The following is a 20202-nucleotide window of genomic DNA, read 5'->3' as shown; positions in this document are numbered from 1 at the left end:
GTAGTACATATCTAAAAGTTTAAACATGAATATTTGATTGAGGAGGTTATACACATAGCTGAATGTTTCCTAGAAGTTTGTAGATTTGTCTGTGACAGTTGGGAATGCTCCATGCAATGTCTATGACAAAGACACTTCACTGGTAAGAATCGATAAACGACTGTAAAATGTAACGCTGCAATACACTCCCCTGGGGAAAATGTATGTTAGTTGAAATGGAAACATGTAAAACATGTTTATAATCACCCTAGTAACTGTGATGTATGTTTCATTAAAGAAGATATGTATGTGTATGTCTATATAAATAATTACCTATTTCACACATGACAATATATCACATCCAGGGACAAGTTTTATTAACGTATATGAACCCGATGTAGAAGATGTCCCTTGTTTGTTGGGAAAGACTTGACAACTTTGTTCCCCATGTGGCACAATTTTTTTTTTATCTCAAAGCACCATGCTTCTCTTCATTTAAATTTGGTGCTGTAATTGTTTCCTATCTGCATTTTTAACTTGTACATTCTTTGATAATTGAATCCATCCCAAACTTCAAAATACTCAATAAACCATGGAACATTCTAATCCACACAACAGTTATCAAGGAAATTAAAATTTAATCTGGAAAATTGAAGGACCCAATTCTTTAGGATTTATTTTGTCTACAAACATAGAACTTTCATTGAGTCTTAATTATCCCCTTAAATGAAGAGATTAATGAGCTTGGAGTGACATCCCTAAGGCCCATACATGTGAACCACATAGATAAAGCATTGTTGTGAGGACATTTGCCAATATGTCGCCTGTCCAGCAGTACTCCACCACATCAACATTCCCGACTGACCTATCGGGGTATAATACATCGGTCTCCATACAATGTCCATGATCAGGGCAGTGAGCATGCCAATATGGTCATTGATCCTCGGGTTAATCCTGTCAGCGCGGGAGAGGCAGTGTAGCCGAGGGGAGCTCATAATCACAACAGTATTCTGATTGTATTGTGACTAATCACAATGTATTTAATGTCCCTCTTTGAGATGTAACTCCCCTTCAGCTGACTGTGGTCACTTTAAATCTTATCAACGCGCAAAACATAGCCATACATAATAACGGCCTGATTGCGACCTAACGCTATTCAACTGTAAGCCTATTGTGGAACTGTAGCGGGCGGAAAACTGTGTCATCTTGTGCCAATAACCATATAACCAAGGAAGGAAGGAGCTACGTTTTATTCAGGACTGAACAAATTCAGTAATATATCAGAAACCAGGCCTCATTCATACTTATGCATAATAGAATCTAGATTTATTCAATATACAATATCTGGGTAATAGAATACAAACTTATTGACTCATGGACTTACTAAGACTAATATGTAATATAATCACTTAGACTAACACCTGATAAAATAAGGCTTATTCAGGCCAATAAATAATAGATTATGGACTTATTCAGACCAATACCCGATAAAATCAGGCTTATTCAGGCTAATATATAATAGATTATGGACTTATTCAGATCAATACCCGATAAAATCAGGCTTATTCAGGCTAACATACATTAGATTATGAACTTAACCAGACCAATACCTGATAAAGAATGGCTTATTCAGGCTTGTATATAATAGAATATTAGCTTATTAAGACCAATAACTGATAACATCTGGCTTATTCAGGCTAATATATAATAGAATCTGGATTCAATCAGCCAAGCACATCATAAATCAGGGATATTGTATGAGGTTTATCATCGATAAAATCAAGCTTACTTAAACAAGCCAGTAATTATAGTACATTAGAACAGAAAATAACATAAACACAGAACAGCTAGTAGGTAATAAAACCTCACGATTCTTACAAGATTAATGATGCTTTGAGAGCAATACATCCACAAGGAAATTGCTTAATGGTGTCAAGCTAAATATGAGAGACAAGGTATTGTCGTGAACCCTTGATGTAGAGATGCCATCAGGGAAATCCTCAGGACAGCTGTAAAGTGGGACTCTCTGGTCGTAGAACTGTTTAGGTAAATAGTTAGCTCTGATATAGCTCTGATGAGATGTAGCTCTGATGAGATGTAGCTCTGATGTTTCTCGGATGTATCTCTGGTTTATTTGATGTTATAGCCAGCTGGTTCTCTGTATCACAATCAATCCTACAATCCTTATTTCAAAACAAATCCAATAGTGACTAACTTCCTGTAGTTTTTCACATTCATGCATGCCTTGTACTTTGTCTCACACCTACTATAAAGTCTACATGTATATGTATTGTTTTTTACAAACATTTGGTGATGCTGTTTTTCTAATCTAATTATGATAAACCCTTGTCAAAAAAAATCATTATCTTTCCAATGTTCTTATATTCATAAGGACCTCTGTGGTTTACGACAAACCAATTAACACCAGGTCAGTGTAATTAATGAAGACCTATTACGTGATCTGTATTGTTAATTACATGATCTGTGGTGTTAATTACCATCTGAGCCCTGGTGTCTGGCTAATCACACCACCATGCAGTAAGTTCGTACGGGCCTCTATATATGCTAGAAGTATTAATTGACTTTAAACGCTATTAACTTTTTTTTAACAGAGTAATTAGCGGTGGCATTTTTTTAATGAAAGGTTAAGCAGGCAACCCCTAGACAAATACCAGTATTACATCTTTAATTGATTTTTTGTTCAAACATCATCATCATCCCACTATTGATGATGTTCATTCAAAAGAAATCTCACCAGAGAGTTTCTCGACTTATATGTTCTGTAGATTCCACGGCTGACGTACAGACATATTAATTATCATGATTACAATTCTTAATCTTCTTTCAATCAAACTACTCCTGAGAGACTCACCCTATAGATAGAAAGACTGTAAATGTTACAAAGCAAGCTCCTTTATCACGTCACACTAAACGTTCCTACCTGATCAACTCTAGACAGGTACCATACTGGAACTGGTAAGACAAGCAGGCCTACTAGTACTGTAGCCCTTAGAAGGGAGTAAAAACACTACCCTTGGCTTATCCCTAGATGAAGGTTATTATAAAACCTTAAATCAAATGTTAACAAGGAGATGTACTGAATAGCAAACCTATTCTTATTAATACTGATAAATACACATTTTGGCCGACTTATTAATACAGATAAATACACATTTTGTTCAACTCATTACCTCTGATAAATACACATTTTGGCCGACTTATTACTACTGATAAATACACATTTTGGCCGACTTATTAATACTGATAAATTCACTTTTTGGCCGACTTATTAATACTGATAAATACACATTTTGTTCAACTTATTACCTCTGATAAATACACATTTTGGCCGACTTATTACTACTGATAAATACACATTTTGGCTGACTTATTTTTACTACTACCGATAAATACACATTTTGGACGACTTATTACCTCTGATAATTATACATTTTGGCCGACTTATAACCTCTGATAAATACACATTTTGGCCAACTTATTACCTCTGATAAATACACTTTTTGGCTGACTTATAACCTCTGATAAATACACATTTTGGCTGACTTATTTTTATTACTACTGATAAATACACATTTTGGCAGACTTATTACCTCTGATAAAAACACATTTTGGCCGACTGTGTGATGAAATTAACAGCTAGTGATGCTGTATAATAGGACATTTTTGCCACAATTTAACTTTCGCCTTTTTCGCCCTCCGTATCTAGAGAAGATAAAGCCCCATGGAGGAGACTTGTTCGGGCTTCGAGTTACTTCCCTCTGCAATAGTCATTTTTCCTACACTGACTTTAACTTGCGCTACCCTTTACATTAAGGGCATTAACGTAAACCCAAACATATTTCAGTATTTCAGCTGGTATCGAGATATCTGCGATGGCCAGTCAGGTGGTTTTTTTAGTTAATCAAGATGATTAGATATTTAATGTATTTTTGCAACATAAAACGGATAATGCTATCGGTGGTAATGTGCTCAGCTCTGCTGTGTCATATAAGCTTCATTAGTATATATTTCATGATACATCAGATAAAATTCAAATCAGTGATATTTTTATAATTATTAGAATTAAAAATTAATTAAACAGACGTGTTCTAGGATTCAAGACAACCTTCATCATAAACATGATAAAACTCATTATTTACTGATGGATTGGAAAAAAAATAGAATTTCAAAATAATAGCAAGATTTTGAAGTTAATGAATTGTAAAGTTATCATGAATCATACATAAACCAATAAATTAAATTAAACAAGAAGAATTGACACTCTAAAGTGTGAAACAGAAGACTTATTGATGTAAAGTATTGAATTACATACTGAAGTGACAGAGATTACAATATACTGATATCGTAATGTATTGTGACAATCTTTAGAGAAGAAACATGTGTCGCCACAGGAAGACAATGGTGAAATCTCACACAGAACCAGACAGAAGTGTCACACACACCAGTAATCAATGCCTGCCCTAACCCAGGAAATTGATCTCACTGAACTTGGTCAATCCCTCCTAATGATCCACTGGACTACTGTACATTAAGTAACGGTCATTGGACAATACTGGACGATTGTCCCATTGCCCATCTATTATTGACGAAACTGACCACTTAATTCTTGTTAGGTCTAAAATCGTTTGACTCCTAATTGGTATTACATCATCCATTGTTCATTTAATGTACTCCAGTGTGTCACAAACATACTCGTCAAATATTTGTCAGCTTTAATAAAACAAAAAATCATCCCAAATTTTCGAATTGTTATGATCTATTTTGAATGACAAAAACTTGTGATCTAAATTTTTATTTATTGAGGCCATTTTAAACTTTCTGATTTTTTCAGTTTTAATTTTTCATTATTAAACTAACTGGCAATGAAGTTATGTACTAACAGGTGTTTTAAAGATCACACACATTGATATATATAACACAACATAGCTTTTTCCTTGCATTCTCACCAGGTGTACCAGCAGTCGTACCTGGAAATTGTTACCTTTGTTACCTGGCACGTCCTTAAATGACCATAGCTGTTAATAGGAGGTAAACCCCAAACAAGAGCCAATACAGTACGTTTAGTGATCCATATTGTCATAAAAGAATAAGAATCTAAAAATTGTTAAAAAATATCTTTTAACATTTAATAAAAATTGAATGATTTTAAAGGTTCTTTTTAAGGGTTTTACCATTCGGTAAGTGCAATTAGGATACGGACCATGTTCTAATCTGCGGTAGAATCATGATCAATCGTATTAAGCTCCACCCATCGCATTTAGGACACGCCCCTTTTCTAACCAAAACAATATGGCGTCATGCTCACATCGCAACAAAACAGAAAGGACTGATGAAATGTATTTGTTGAATGAATTAAAAATAAAAAGTAAACATTCCTTGTTCTTACCTCCATTTATTACTGAAACGTTCGTTCCATCCCTGTCCTTTGTAGGCATCGAGTTAGATTCGAAATCAAATGAAACATTTCACATGTGCCATATGAATTTTACACAAAACTCTTGGCAGATCTTAAGAAATAATCACCGATTTTGTTAATACACACAGATTGGCATACATCCTGACATGGAAATGTATAGAACTTGTTCAATGTCAATCCAAATATGTTGTATAAACTTTGGTAACAGTATGTTCACGAAAAATCCAAATATTCCGCCTTGTCAACATACAGATCAAGTGCTCGCCAGTATCGATTGGTCAGTCTGTTGCAGAATGACACGTCGCCAGCACAGGTCACAGAGTACTTTACTACGTACTTGTAGCAAGGAAATATAATGTTTCTATACATATTAGCATAGTATATTTGTTAAGGTGTGTTAGAATGGGGATAGTACGTTGTTTTTCGTGTCTATACTGGCGATAAGAACATTTTCTAATCGCCAGTATAGCCACTCAAAACAACGTAATTTTCCCTAAATCAATGATGCAGATGTATAAATACATGAAGCCAAGAAAGCTTGGTTTATTTGTATTTAAGGTCCTTTTAACAGCTTCGATTAATTCGGTCATTTAAGGACATGCCAGATATCAGTGGACGAGGAAAGCTGGAATGCGGAAGAAAACGTGACCCATGGCCAGTACCTGGTGAATGGCCCAGGTAGGATTCGAACCCATAACCTAGTGGTGGATGGTTAGTGATTGTTGACGGTCAAACACCTTTACCACTCGGCCACCGCGGCCCTAACAAAATATATGCAGCCGTAGTATATAAGATTATGTTAGACTCTGTAGTAAACTCTACAGTTTAAGTAATGTTTTCATGCATAATTTAATACGATATTGTTTATTGCTACAGCTTACAGGTCTTGCACAACAATTAATAGAGATCCATGTCGTGACACATAACATCACAATAAATACTACCTTCAAGCTGAAACCATCCATATTTGTTGACAATTTTTGATATTTTCAATCATATATATTTTTAAGCACAGCACAGCTGCAATATTATAGGAGGTTAATTACCTTAAATCCTCAATGTGGAAGGCAGCATTGAAACACACCAATAACAAAAAGGTAGATAGGTCACAATGTTTGAATCTGCTCTCAAACTAACCTCAAATAAACCTGATACAATTGTAAAGGAGGCTAATCAATGCTGTAGTGAAGAGTCACTACGTACTTTGATAAAATATAATATAAGTATCTTATCCTAAGCACTTTAATGGTTTAACATCTAGATGAACTAGTGAGGGAAAAGATAAAGTCCTTGTTAAAAACCTTCAAGTACAAGGAGTGCCTCAATTAAGTCTACACACAAGATTTTTTAATATTTTTATATGGCTTTAAATAATGAACCTGTTTCAGAACAAGCTATTTACATCTCGATCATCCCTTCACACGTTAACAATACATCCCTTCACATGTTAACAATAAGTTATAGTTATAATTTGTATTTACCTAGATTGTGTGGAAAATTACCTAGATTGTGTGGAAAATTACCTGCCAGGGATTGTGTCGAAAAATGACTGGGATTCATTTCGAAAAGATGGAACACACCAGGATCCTAACAGGAAATGGGATCCCACTGAAATTCCCTGATTTTCCCACCATGATCCAATCTGGGAAACTGGAAATCCCAGTTACATGTTATTTTGGAAGAATCAAATAAATATAGTCCATATGCTCTTATCAAGTTTGCTACTAAGCTCAAAGAATCCAAACTTAACAGAATTCTGTCAATAACATGACTTCGACAGAAACATTTCATTTATGCAGCATATTCTATAAAGTTTGGAAGGCAATCGGTTTCTGTTACCAAAAATGTATAAATGTCATTCAAAATCCTTCTCACTCTGAAACGAAAAACTGCTTTTTACAGTTGGATGTTATAAATGTACATTCTGATATTCCATAACTTTTGCCATGATATTTTAAGCTTAACAGATGTGGAACATATTGATTTGTTGAGTGTTATATTTAGGTTTAAATATTGTTAATATTGTAAAGTCTAAAAAACAAATTTATATAATGATAACAGATGTTTTAAGTCTGTCCTGTTAAATACATATATTCACCTTTCTGCAAAAATATCATAAAAATGAACCCAAATGCTGCATTGAAATTACCGTATGTAAATGTATGCCTTGTTAAAAATACACTGTACACTTTATAAAAATTACCATAAATACCAAATCAAAATTAAAAATCCCTGTTTCATACACCTGGAAAAGATGTCATTGAAGACTGTATTTTTATCCAGAAACAGAAGTGATTAACTGGATTCCACCTTACTACAGAAACCCCTTAAAAGTCAGGTATCCATTAGCAACCTGTCCACAATAAACTGATGGACAGATAATGTGGTCTAGTTTACCATGCCAATCTAATACAAAGTAACCATGACCTGTACCTAAGTCAACACAGTTAGACAACCTCGGAAACACCAGGATCCTCAGAGATGACAGGTTACACCCAGATCTGCTAGGAAACACAACAAGAACGAGGGAGAGCCTCGCCATTAGGCGCTTCAGGATGTGTCAATGTTCATCAAGTTACTTTTACCGAATTTGAATTATGCCAAATTGCTAAATGGACAAAAAGGGAAGAGGTGTCACAAAGATTACAGTGTTCTAAATTTAAATCGCTGATGGTGCAATTTGTCGGTGAGAGCCTAATGTCAGTGTATTCATTTATGTTTAAATATTCGTTTTAACTGCTGAAGCTTAATAGGAATGTGTCAACTGCCTCAGGTACTCTAGTGGCTGCTGAAGCTTGTTAGGAATGTGTCAACTGCCTCAGGTACTCTTGTAGCTGCTGAAGCTTGCTAGGAATGTGTCAACTGCCTCAGGTACTCTAGTAGCTGCTGAAGCTTGCTAGGAATGTGTCAACTGCCTCAGGTACTCTAGTAGCTGCTGAAGCTTGTTAGGAATGTGTCAACTGCCTCAGGTACTCTTGTAGCTGCTGAAGCTTGTTAGGAATGTGTCAACTTCCTCAGGTACTGTAGTAGCTGCTGAAGCTTGTTAGGAATGTGTCAACTGCCTCAGGTACTCTAGTAGCTGCTGAAGCTTGTTAGGAATGTGTCAACTGCCTCAGGTACTCTAGTAGCTGCTGAAGCTTGTTAGGAATGTGTCAACTGCCTCAGGTACTCTAGTAGCTGCTGAAGCTTGTTAGGAATGTGTCAACTGCCTCAGGTACTCTAGTAGCTGCTGAAGCTTGTTAGGAATGTGTCAACTGCCTCAGGTACTCTAGTAGCTGCTGAAGCTTGTTAGGAATGTGTCAACTGCCTCAGGTACTCTAGTAGCTGCTGAAGCTTGTTAGGAATGTGTCAACTGCCTCAGGTACTCTAGTAGCTGCTGAAGCTTGTTAGGAATGTGTCAACTGCCTCAGGTACTCTAGTAGCTGCTGAAGCTTGTTAGGAATGTGTCAACTGCCTCAGGTACTCTAGTAGCTGCTGAAGCTTGTTAGGAATGTGTCAACTGCCTCAGGTACTCTAGTAGCTGCTGAAGCTTGTTAGGAATGTGTCAACTGCCTCAGGTACTCTAGTAGCTGCTGAAGCTTGTTAGGAATGTGTCAACTGCCTCAGGTACTCTAGTAGCTGCTGAAGCTTGTTAGGAATGTGTCAACTGCCTCAGGTACTCTAGTAGCTGCTGAAGCTTGTTAGGAATGTGTCAACTGCCTCAGGTACTCTAGTAGCTGCTGAAGCTTGTTAGGAATGTGTCAACTGCCTCAGGTACTCTAGTAGCTGCTGAAGCTTGTTAGGAATGTGTCAACTGCCTCAGGTACTCTAGTAGCTGCTGAAGCTTGTTAGGAATGTGTCAACTGCCTCAGGTACTCTAGTAGCTGCTGAAGCTTGTTAGGAATGTGTCAACTGCCTCAGGTACTCTAGTAGCTGCTGAAGCTTGTTAGGAATGTGTCAACTGCCTCAGGTACTCTAGTAGCTGCTGAAGCTTGTTAGGAATGTGTCAACTGCCTCAGGTACTCTAGTAGCTGCTGAAGCTTGTTAGGAATGTGTCAACTGCCTCAGGTACTCTAGTAGCTGCTGAAGCTTGTTAGGAATGTGTCAACTGCCTCAGGTACTCTAGTAGCTGCTGAAGCTTGTTAGGAATGTGTCAACTGCCTCAGGTACTCTAGTAGCTGCTGAAGCTTGTTAGGAATGTGTCAACTGCCTCAGGTACTCTAGTAGCTGCTGAAGCTTGTTAGGAATGTGTCAACTGCCTCAGGTACTCTAGTAGCTGCTGAAGCTTGTTAGGAATGTGTCAACTGCCTCAGGTACTCTAGTAGCTGCTGAAGCTTGTTAGGAATGTGTCAACTGCCTCAGGTACTCTAGTAGCTGCTGAAGCTTGTTAGGAATGTGTCAACTGCCTCAGGTACTCTAGTAGCTGCTGAAGCTTGTTAGGAATGTGTCAACTGCCTCAGGTACTCTAGTAGCTGCTGAAGCTTGTTAGGAATGTGTCAACTGCCTCAGGTACTCTAGTAGCTGCTGAAGCTTGTTAGGAATGTGTCAACTGCCTCAGGTACTCTAGTAGCTGCTGAAGCTTGTTAGGAATGTGTCAACTGCCTCAGGTACTCTAGTAGCTGCTGAAGCTTGTTAGGAATGTGTCAACTGCCTCAGGTACTCTAGTAGCTGCTGAAGCTTGTTAGGAATGTGTCAACTGCCTCAGGTACTCTAGTAGCTGCTGAAGCTTGTTAGGAATGTGTCAACTGCCTCAGGTACTCTAGTAGCTGCTGAAGCTTGTTAGGAATGTGTCAACTGCCTCAGGTACTCTAGTAGCTGCTGAAGCTTGTTAGGAATGTGTCAACTGCCTCAGGTACTCTAGTAGCTGCTGAAGCTTGTTAGGAATGTGTCAACTGCCTCAGGTACTCTAGTAGCTGCTGAAGCTTGTTAGGAATGTGTCAACTGCCTCAGGTACTCTAGTAGCTGCTGAAGCTTGTTAGGAATGTGTCAACTGCCTCAGGTACTCTAGTAGCTGCTGAAGCTTGTTAGGAATGTGTCAACTGCCTCAGGTACTCTAGTAGCTGCTGAAGCTTGTTAGGAATGTGTCAACTGCCTCAGGTACTCTAGTAGCTGCTGAAGCTTGTTAGGAATGTGTCAACTGCCTCAGGTACTCTAGTAGCTGCTGAAGCTTGTTAGGAATGTGTCAACTGCCTCAGGTACTCTAGTAGCTGCTGAAGCTTGTTAGGAATGTGTCAACTGCCTCAGGTACTCTAGTAGCTGCTGAAGCTTGTTAGGAATGTGTCAACTGCCTCAGGTACTCTAGTAGCTGCTGAAGCTTGTTAGGAATGTGTCAACTGCCTCAGGTACTCTAGTAGCTGCTGAAGCTTGTTAGGAATGTGTCAACTGCCTCAGGTACTCTAGTAGCTGCTGAAGCTTGTTAGGAATGTGTCAACTGCCTCAGGTACTCTAGTAGCTGCTGAAGCTTGTTAGGAATGTGTCAACTGCCTCAGGTACTCTAGTAGCTGCTGAAGCTTGTTAGGAATGTGTCAACTGCCTCAGGTACTCTAGTAGCTGCTGAAGCTTGTTAGGAATGTGTCAACTGTCTCAGGTACTCTAGTGGCTGCTGAAGCTTGTTAGGAATGTGTCTACTGCCTCTGGTACTCTAGTAGCTGCTGAAGCTTGTTAGGAATGTGTCAACTGCCACAGGTACTCTAGTAGCTGCTGAAGCTTTTTAGGAATGGGTCTACTGCCTCTGGTACTCTAGTAGGTGCTGAAGCTTGTTTGGAATGTGTCAACTGCCTCAGGTACTCTAGTGGCTGCTGAAGCTTGTTAGGAATGTGTCAACTGCCTCAGGTACTCTAGTAGTGGCTAGAGTTTGGAGTCATACCAGATTTATCCTAAACAAGAGATCTACAGCCTTCCCCTGACACCGTAGATTAACGAGACGAGACAGATAATTTCGGAGAAGTTTGAGGTGGTGATGAAGGTGGAGGGACATTTTGAATGTTAATAACGACAGAAAGCTGTTACGTAATATGTACAAGTTGTTAGCACAATGCAGCATCTAGTAGCAGATGGAAAGCCAACAGGATTCAACAGACTTGTAATTCAGTCACTAGTGGGAATGGGAATCCCAGTTACATATGATGAACGCACTGCAGTACTAAAATGTTTTAATTCATCATGATAGGATTTTGAGTTCACAAAACGTTCAAGTGCCACTAAGTAAAATTGAGATTGTCAGCAGGATTCACCAAGAAAAATTGAGATTGTCGGCAGGATTCATTAAGTAAAATTGAGATTGTCGGCAGGATTCACCAAGTAAAATTGAGATTGTCGGCAGGATTCACTAGGTAAAATTGAGATTGGCGGCAGGATTCACTAGGTAAAATTGAGATTGTCGGCAGGATTCACAAGGTAAAATTGAGATTGTCAGCAGGATTCACCAAGTAAAATCGAGATTGTCGGCAGGATTCACTAAGAAAAATTGAGATTGTCGGCAGGATTCACTAGGTAAAATTGAGATTGTTGTCAGGATTCACTAGGTAAAATTGAGATTGTCAGCAGGATTCACTAGGTAAAATCGAGATTGTCGGCAAGATTCACTAAGGAAAATTGAGATTGTCGGCAGGATTAACTAGGTAAAATTGAGATTGTCGGCAGGATTCACTAGGTAAAATTGAGATTGTCGGCAGGATTCACTACGTTAAATTGAGATTGTCAGCAGGATTCACTAGGTAAAATTGAGATTGTCGGCAGGATTCACTAGGTAAAATTTAGATTGTCGGCAGGATTCACTAGGTAAAATTGAGATTGTCGGCAGGATTCACTAGGTAAAATTGAGATTGTCGGCAGGATTCACTATGTAAAATTGAGATTGTCGGCAGGATTCACATTTGAGTGCAAATATGAAAGCATTGTAGGATTGCTAGCATAGTATTGAAATATGATTTGTAGGTGAGCATTATAGTTTTAAAAATGTGGCAGAATACATAGATTAAAGAAAATGAAATCTATCTTTTGGTTGTCCTTGTCTTCTTTAAGCTGATGACTGACGTTTGAAATGTACGGGGTAAAATATTCAAGATAGCAGAAATGGTAACAATGCCAATATAAGGCTGGAATGAGGCGTTCATTATGAGACAGGGGTGTAGGAGTAAGACAATGGGTAAAGATGACGGATAAACATAATCTAACAGAATAGGGTATAGAGGGTTGCCTGAGACAAGACTTTGACTTCAGCAGTAGGATAGGGATGGAGACAAAAACAAAGTTAACATTTTCAATAATGACTACTCTCTAATCTTACAGCTTATAGTCTTCATTTTCACACCTTTTTTATCAATCATTTTTAATTCATTCTTTAAAAAATATTTTCTTTAAAGTATAAAATGTCCTAAGGTTTGGCCCTATCCATGTGATTCCCTGGAGGTCAGTGTCCCATTATACTGGAATTGGCAGATCTTGGTGTAAGTCTCATTTATTCAGTCAATTTTTGGTGAAATAACAATATTATGGGGTTTCCATGGCTCCTTTTTGTTCACAAAGAAGAAATGCTTTGGATTGTACAATTACTGAGAAGATTTTTGTTTAAATTTGAATTTTACAATTTTTGGCCCATTATGGCACCTCTGAAGGATTGAAGCCCATTATCTCTACAGCTGGGACTCCTAATCTTACTTGTCATTCCTCTGAAGTTTGATCAAGTTTAGTTCTGCACTTTTACAGTAGAATGTAAATTGATACCATATATATGATGCAAACAATACATGAAGGCTGATCACAAGAAGCCACTCAAGTCAAAGGCTCAGGTAACCAAAACAGATCGGAAACATGACATCTAGCAACTTTTCAGAAACAGAAAAATTTATTTTAAAGAGTTCAAATAACTTTGGAAATTGAGGGATGAAATGATATCTATTACCTGTAACATGGGGCAAAGAAGTACTTCCAACATTATTAACTGTAACATGGGGCAAAGAAGTACTTCCAACATTATTAACTGTAACAGATACACTAACATAGAGATTGATATTATAGATAGTGTGTTAGGTAGTAACTAGATGCTACTTAACAGGTTATATCTTTGGCTCAGATTTAAGGTATCGTATCTCTGTTATTATACACACAACAATATAGAATCGAAAAAATCCAGATTTTATTTCTGACCTTGAATGAGAGTAGGCTATTTCAAAACTGGGCTAAAATATTTTGATTTACAAAGCCTCTGTGTATGGTGGGTTAGCTAGAATCTTACCTGTATACAGTGGGTTAACTAGAATCTTACCTGTATATAGTGAGTTAACTAGAATCTTACATGTATGTAGTGGGTTAACTAGAATCTTACCTGTATATAGTGGGTTAACTAAAATCTTACCTGTATATAGTGGGTTAACTAAAATCTTACCTGTATATAGTGGGTTAACTAGAATCTTACCTGTATGTAGTGGGTTAACTAGAATCTTACCTGTAAAGTGGGTTAACTAGAATGTCACCTGTATATAGTGGGTAAACTAGAATGTCACCTGTATATAGTGGGTTAACTAGAATGTCACCAGTATATAGTGGGTTAACTAGAATGTCACCTGTATAAAGTGGGTTAACTAGAATGTCACCTGTATATAGTGGGTTAACTAGAATCTCACCTGTATATAGACAGGGTTAACTAGAATCTTACCTGTATATAGTGGGTTAACTAAAATCTTACCTGTATATAGTGGGTTAACTAGAATCTCACCTGTATGTAGTGGGTTAACTAGAATCTTACCTGTAAAGTGGGTTAACTAGAATGTCACCTGTATATAGTGGGTTAACTAGAATGTCACTTGTATATATTGGGTTAACTAGAATGTCACCTGTATATAGTGGGTTAACTAAAATCTCACCTGTATATAGACAGGGTTAACTAGAATATTACCTGTATATAGTGGGTTAACTAAAATCTTACCTGTATATAGTGGGTTAACTAGAACATTTACTGTGTTGTGCTGCAGAGCCTGCATGTCTGACACATTCAATTATAACAGTGTACAAGCTGTGCTGCCCCTTTTTTATTATACTTCATATAATATTTATTACAAAATAAAATTTGATCCCGAGATGTAAGTGCACCTATCTTTTCATTCCACTTGCCAATATATGTATCATGTGATACATGTATGTATAATGATTTAGGTTGAACTTGTTGTTACTGCAAATAATTTGTCCATCATGGCTGTGCACACAAAAGTTCTCTTACGCCTCTGTCTACACCAACGTTTGTACCAAATACCAAATAATAACAATCCAAACAGCAACTTGATACAAAATATAGCACATGTCCAAGTCCAGCACAAAACCCTACTTTTTACCAAGTATAGGAGCTGTAGAAAACAGGGTAAGGAAACTGATAGCTACTTCAATACTATATAAACATGGACCCAGATCATAAAGCTTTGTCAGCTTTAACCTATAGTTATTTAATTTTCAAGCAGATTTTTTTCCATTAATTTATAAAATGATGATTTTGATTTTATATATACTGATAAACCTCAATCACAGCATTTGTATGTTTAAGTTTTGATGTTATTCATGATAAAAATATCAGTGAGAGAAAAAAAAAATCTTACACTAATATCAAGCTTGTGTTTTCAGATACATACATACTCTAGTGCAGCAACATCAGTGTACGTTATCAAGCTTAACGGTAATGATACAGCTAATACGTCCATTAAATATTTAGTCATATCGGTCCTCTTTGTCAACATGACGCAGCACCAATTTGATTGGTTGTGTTTAAATGTGACGCAAGTCTAGAAAATAGGTATTGTTTATTCCTACACAGAAAACAAAACACTTAATGAATCTGATCACACAAAAGTACAGGAATATGTATTGGACTATGACCTTGTGACCTTTAGGTTAGGTAAGCTTGGGTCATACCATCATAACCTTTAGGATACTTAACACATACACATACATTAAGCAATATTACTTCCGATGCCCCAGTGTGTATAAATTAATTGAATTATTGTCATGTAAAAGTATTAAAACATTACGTAGATTGGGTCTGTATTTAAAATATGCTACCGCCAAAAGAAAAACGAAAAACCCTCGTGTAGTAATATTGCTAAATTATGTATTCTTTTTATGTGATAATTGCTTATATGGAATTGTCCTCCGCCATCTTGAAAATTTGAAATATGTTTTGTATTCTATGTATCAATTAACCTATATGCTGATTTGCATTCGGAAATAAAAAACTTAAACTTAACTTAAGGATCCCCGTCCCTCCGCCTAAAAATGTAATAGGGCATTGTTTTTTCGTTTCCTATGGCATCGCTTTTGCATAACCAAATCACTTTTGAACAATAACCCATACCTCGCGGTAGTTTCTTCAGATTTTTTGGATATTATGAAATTTCGATTTTTTCCATTTTTTTTTTCAATGGAACAAAATGAAACAAAATACATTTTATTTGATGCAACAATGGTTTATTAGAAATATAACACATAAAAAATAATAACAATGTCAATATTGATGAACAAAACACAAAAAACTGAGTAATTCTATAACAATAATACTAAAACAAACAAAAATGCCCGTTATATGAATCAATAAAATTCTGAGTGCCAATTAATGCAACACATTTAGGACAACAGAAAGAAAATATAGGTGACAAAAGATAAATATCTTGCGGACTTACTTATTAAACAAAAAATGATAAAGATACAAAAAAACAAAAACAAAAAGAGAGACAACTCTTACATTTGTACCAATAATAATTATAAATCCCAAAAAGTCATATATACAATTTACAACATACAATATAGCACTTTTTATATACGAATGTAATACAGTAGGCATTACCAACCAATAAAATTACTTCAAATGTAATGACCAATATAAAACAAAATTGCACATTGTGTATGAATAACATTATAACAAACAGTGTACTTTACTGTGTCATAGCAAAAATGTCACAATGAACAACTATAACAAAGTTTCACATATTTTACACAACAATAATACATTTCTACATAATGTACAAATAACATACTATTTGGGAGAAAAAAAAATCACACTATATTGCAATAATAAACTTCGTCATTATATACAGATAACAATATATATATTGTGGTTTAACAAATATCACACTATACAACAATAATAAACTTTTACATTATGTACAAATAACAACATACAATATTGTGGTATAAAAATATCACATTGTCAAAATAACACTGTTGTATGTAATATAAAAAATGAACTTGAAATATAGGTCTATTGGGCATATACATGTAATAACAAATATAGAATATAATCCTGACTATTGTGATGTATAAAATACTTCCCAGGCCAAAATTTCTTTCCTGTTGGATATTGCACAACCGTAGCCTAGTACCGCATTCCTAACAACCTTTCTGGTCCAGGTATTCAGATAATATCGCCAGTTCAACCACTCGTCTACCCTGCGACCAGGTGAAAAAGTTATTTGCCGAAATTGCGGATTCGTGATCACTAGTACTGGAGGGATCCTCATCGGACGTCGGTGTCGGCTCATCAGTAAAATTGCCAGTAAGCTTAGTAGGAGCCTCAGTAGCCAGCGTCTCTTCAATGTGTGAACGAGTGTCACTTTGTTTCGTCGCATAGTCGTGGTCTAGCAGTTGATATTGGAAATCGTTGTTGTTATTATTGTCAGTTAATGCGTTTGGTTTACATTTAAAACGGCCGATTTTACGTCTGGCTTTATGTCGGCCATCACTGCCATGTCGTTGTTTACATCGTTACAACACCTTTTCCCCCCCCCAACACTTTCGCAATTGGAGATTTTCAACGCAAGGGACACAACTCTGTAGTCGAAACGTTATTCAAACGAAATCTATTCAAGGGAAGATAACAACATTGTCAAAATGGTAATCAGGGGCAGGTGACTCTAATACTGAAAAACGACAGTGGAATTCTTTAGTGTTTTGCTCTGGCTGGGACGGGGATCCTTAAGTTTGGGATACGACCTTAAGGTAAGGTAAGCTTGGGTCATGGCACTTTGACCTTTAGGTCAGGTGAGCTTTGGTCATGCCACTTTGACCTTTAGGTAAGCTTGGACAGACACCTTATGACCTTTCGTTAAGGTAGCCTGGGGTCATGACACTTTGACCTTTAGGGCAGGTAATCTTGGACAGAAACATTCATGACCTTTAGGTAAGGTAAACCTTGGGCCATGGCACTATGACATTTAAGCTAGGAAACCTTGGGCCATGACATTATGACCTTCAGTATTTTCTCAACTCAAACAATGTTCTAAATCAATGGAAAAAACTTTCTAAGTGAAACGATTTTCTGTCATTACTAGAGTATCATTTATGAAACAGGGACCCGTGACTGACACCATGTACCTACATGTAAGTATGGCAATCGGACACAGCTGTTGACCCCCATAGCATCAACACAAACATGAACAGTACACTACCATATTTATCCATTGATGACCCGACGCCTGGTAGTTTACACAACCACATTTATTACAGTTCAGTAGAAATACCAGCAAATGCTACCTCCTTATCCTGTGATAATCACCCACCCTTACTTTGAGTCAGAGAATATGTTGGCCCAATGGGCTTAATGAAAAATAGATACAGCAGTCCTTAGGTGTTTTAATATAAAAATAACAGTACCCCTATGTAGACGTATATTTAAAAGTATTATATTGATGTACTATACAAGCTTTAACCCTACAGACGTAAAACTGACCAACCAACAAGTGGTCAAGACTGACCACAGACACCTACCTGATCGTCACCTCAGGGTTTCTGTTGCGTCCACCACCTGAAAGCTTCATTGCAAAGAAAGCTGCCGGTAACTTTTCCAACAAAAACAAATAGCTTGTTATTAAGGTGTGGATGAGAAAGGAAGTTACAATATCTACTGCATAAGGGTACGGAAAGGAAGACGTGAGTGTGTATATATTTGTATACATTGGCCTGTATAACAGGGACACAGATGAGTGAATTTACAGTTGAGTTCAGTTGTCATAGACGCTGACCTTCGGCCTTCCTTTGTTGTGGGAAAACTTCACACCAGAAATGTTAATAGCTGAGTAAATGACAGTTTGATACATCGACCTTAAGGTATGGTTTGTTTACTGGTAGTATAGAAGATAGTAAACGTTTTTAGTGTGTTCTTGCCTTGAATCATCACCAGTTTGATATCAGAGTGATCTCTAATACAAGGCCTACATGTAACTTTGTTATGTCATACAATTCATGTCTTTTGATAAGGTTTCCGTTTGGATTGATAGACCTGAAGATATAATATTAACAGAGGCTAGGGGCTGCGGAGGTTAATATCCATAAACGTAGCTTCGCCTGCACCATTGCATAAATGGAATAAAAAATGTAAAGAAATTGAGTTTACAGCAGGGTGCTCCAGGCGTATGTCATATCGAGCGGTTTCTGGTGAGTCATGTGACTATCTTTTATCCAATAGACTGACAAACAAATATTCCGGAAACAAATTATGTTTAAAACATAAAACAATACCAAATCTTATTATCACTGTTCTTTAAGAGCAATAAATGTAGATATTTTAGGTAGTACAAATGTGCACGCTTCAGGCACTGCTATCCAACATTCATTATACTATAATAGAAACGTGCGCTACAGAATCACCCGAAACGTTTCACAAGGAAAGTCTAGGGTCGTTGAAATCTTCATTGCATGCATATCCCAGTACTTATTGATCTAGCACATTTACAAGTTTATTACAGAACATTTTTTTTTACAAATCTGTTCAGCTTAATGAAATTTAAACAGATTGTAAACCTCAAACAAAAAATCCATAAGCTTGATTCTAATCCTAGAACACCCGAACCGACGCCAAGTTTATACAAAACCAATAAAATCTTGATTAAATCAGAACTTCATCTTTTTTCCAACTTCCCAGATTCACTTTTGTACATTTTTGGTAAAAATTAATGGAAGCCTGGTGTCTTCTATCTTGGTCTGTGCATAAGAGTGATGGATCTGTTGGCTGTGCCGTGAAACATTGGCGTAGAAGCTAGCTACCACAGACATCACGCAGCGCCTGTCTTGGACACCAGTGTTATATTGCTTAATTTTTCACGCCAGATAAATCACATGACATTTCTGTCTTGGAATTGACTATCTTTCCACGAGGCACCAGTATTGAATTGCAATGATAACAAATAAAATATCTCTATTTTTCCCCCAATTCATTTAATTAAATAGCTGCATTCCAAAATCAACATCCTATTTACCTTTTTCCATGATTTCTAAATGAGAAATGGACCTTTTTGATAGAGCAACCATGTAAAACAAATATCGAAAACATTCGAGCTGACAAGAACAACAACAAATGAATATTGATAGGTTCGGAAATTACTGAGGTGTTCAACTCCGACAGGTCCCTAGCAGCAAACCCACTCACCTAGCTCCGACAGATCCCTAACAGCAAACCCACTCACCTAACTCCCATAATGGTAGACTAATAGGGCCGGTGTCGCGAAGGTTTCCACTACATCAGCTGCTAAGAGATTCAAAGAGTTAAAGCTCCTACACATGAAACTTTCTCATTTGTTGTACAGCATGGGCACATATTGATTAAATGAAGGGAAAACCAAAACCAAAAACAAAAAATAGAAGTCAAAACTTCCAAAATATGACATTGTAAGAAATTGTTACAAACAAAATCCAATTTTCTGTGTTTGAACTTTGCCATGTAATGCATTTCAAGAGACTACAATTGAAATGTTCAATATTTTCTTGAGGCCTGTGACGTAAAAACGATTTTTTTAAGTCTAAATGAAGGATTTCCTGATTCTATCAAGCCG

The 20202-nt window shown here is 36.8% G+C and overlaps 1 protein-coding gene across 3 annotated transcripts in view; it reads right to left on the bottom strand.

Moving 5' to 3' along the window:
* The window catches only part of LOC110463904 (cAMP-specific 3',5'-cyclic phosphodiesterase 4C-like), a 382464-nt gene that overhangs the window by 273754 nt on the left and 88508 nt on the right, over positions 1-20202 (bottom strand). The window contains exon 1 of one of the 3 annotated variants that reach the window (XM_021518836.1): positions 18143-18226. The exons of the other annotated variants lie outside the window; for them this stretch is intronic. Coding sequence (XP_021374511.1) covers positions 18143-18192 — 50 coding nt within the window. The 5' untranslated portion in view covers positions 18193-18226. Of the gene's footprint in view, positions 1-18142; positions 18227-20202 lie in introns of those variants that run through there. 3 annotated transcript variants of the gene reach the window in all.

Source organism: Mizuhopecten yessoensis, unplaced genomic scaffold (genome assembly GCF_002113885.1).
Source record: "Mizuhopecten yessoensis strain PY_sf001 unplaced genomic scaffold, ASM211388v2 scaffold10941, whole genome shotgun sequence".
Taxonomy (NCBI): Eukaryota; Metazoa; Mollusca; class Bivalvia; order Pectinida; family Pectinidae; genus Mizuhopecten; species Mizuhopecten yessoensis.
This window is presented reverse-complemented; position numbering and strand designations above follow the sequence as displayed.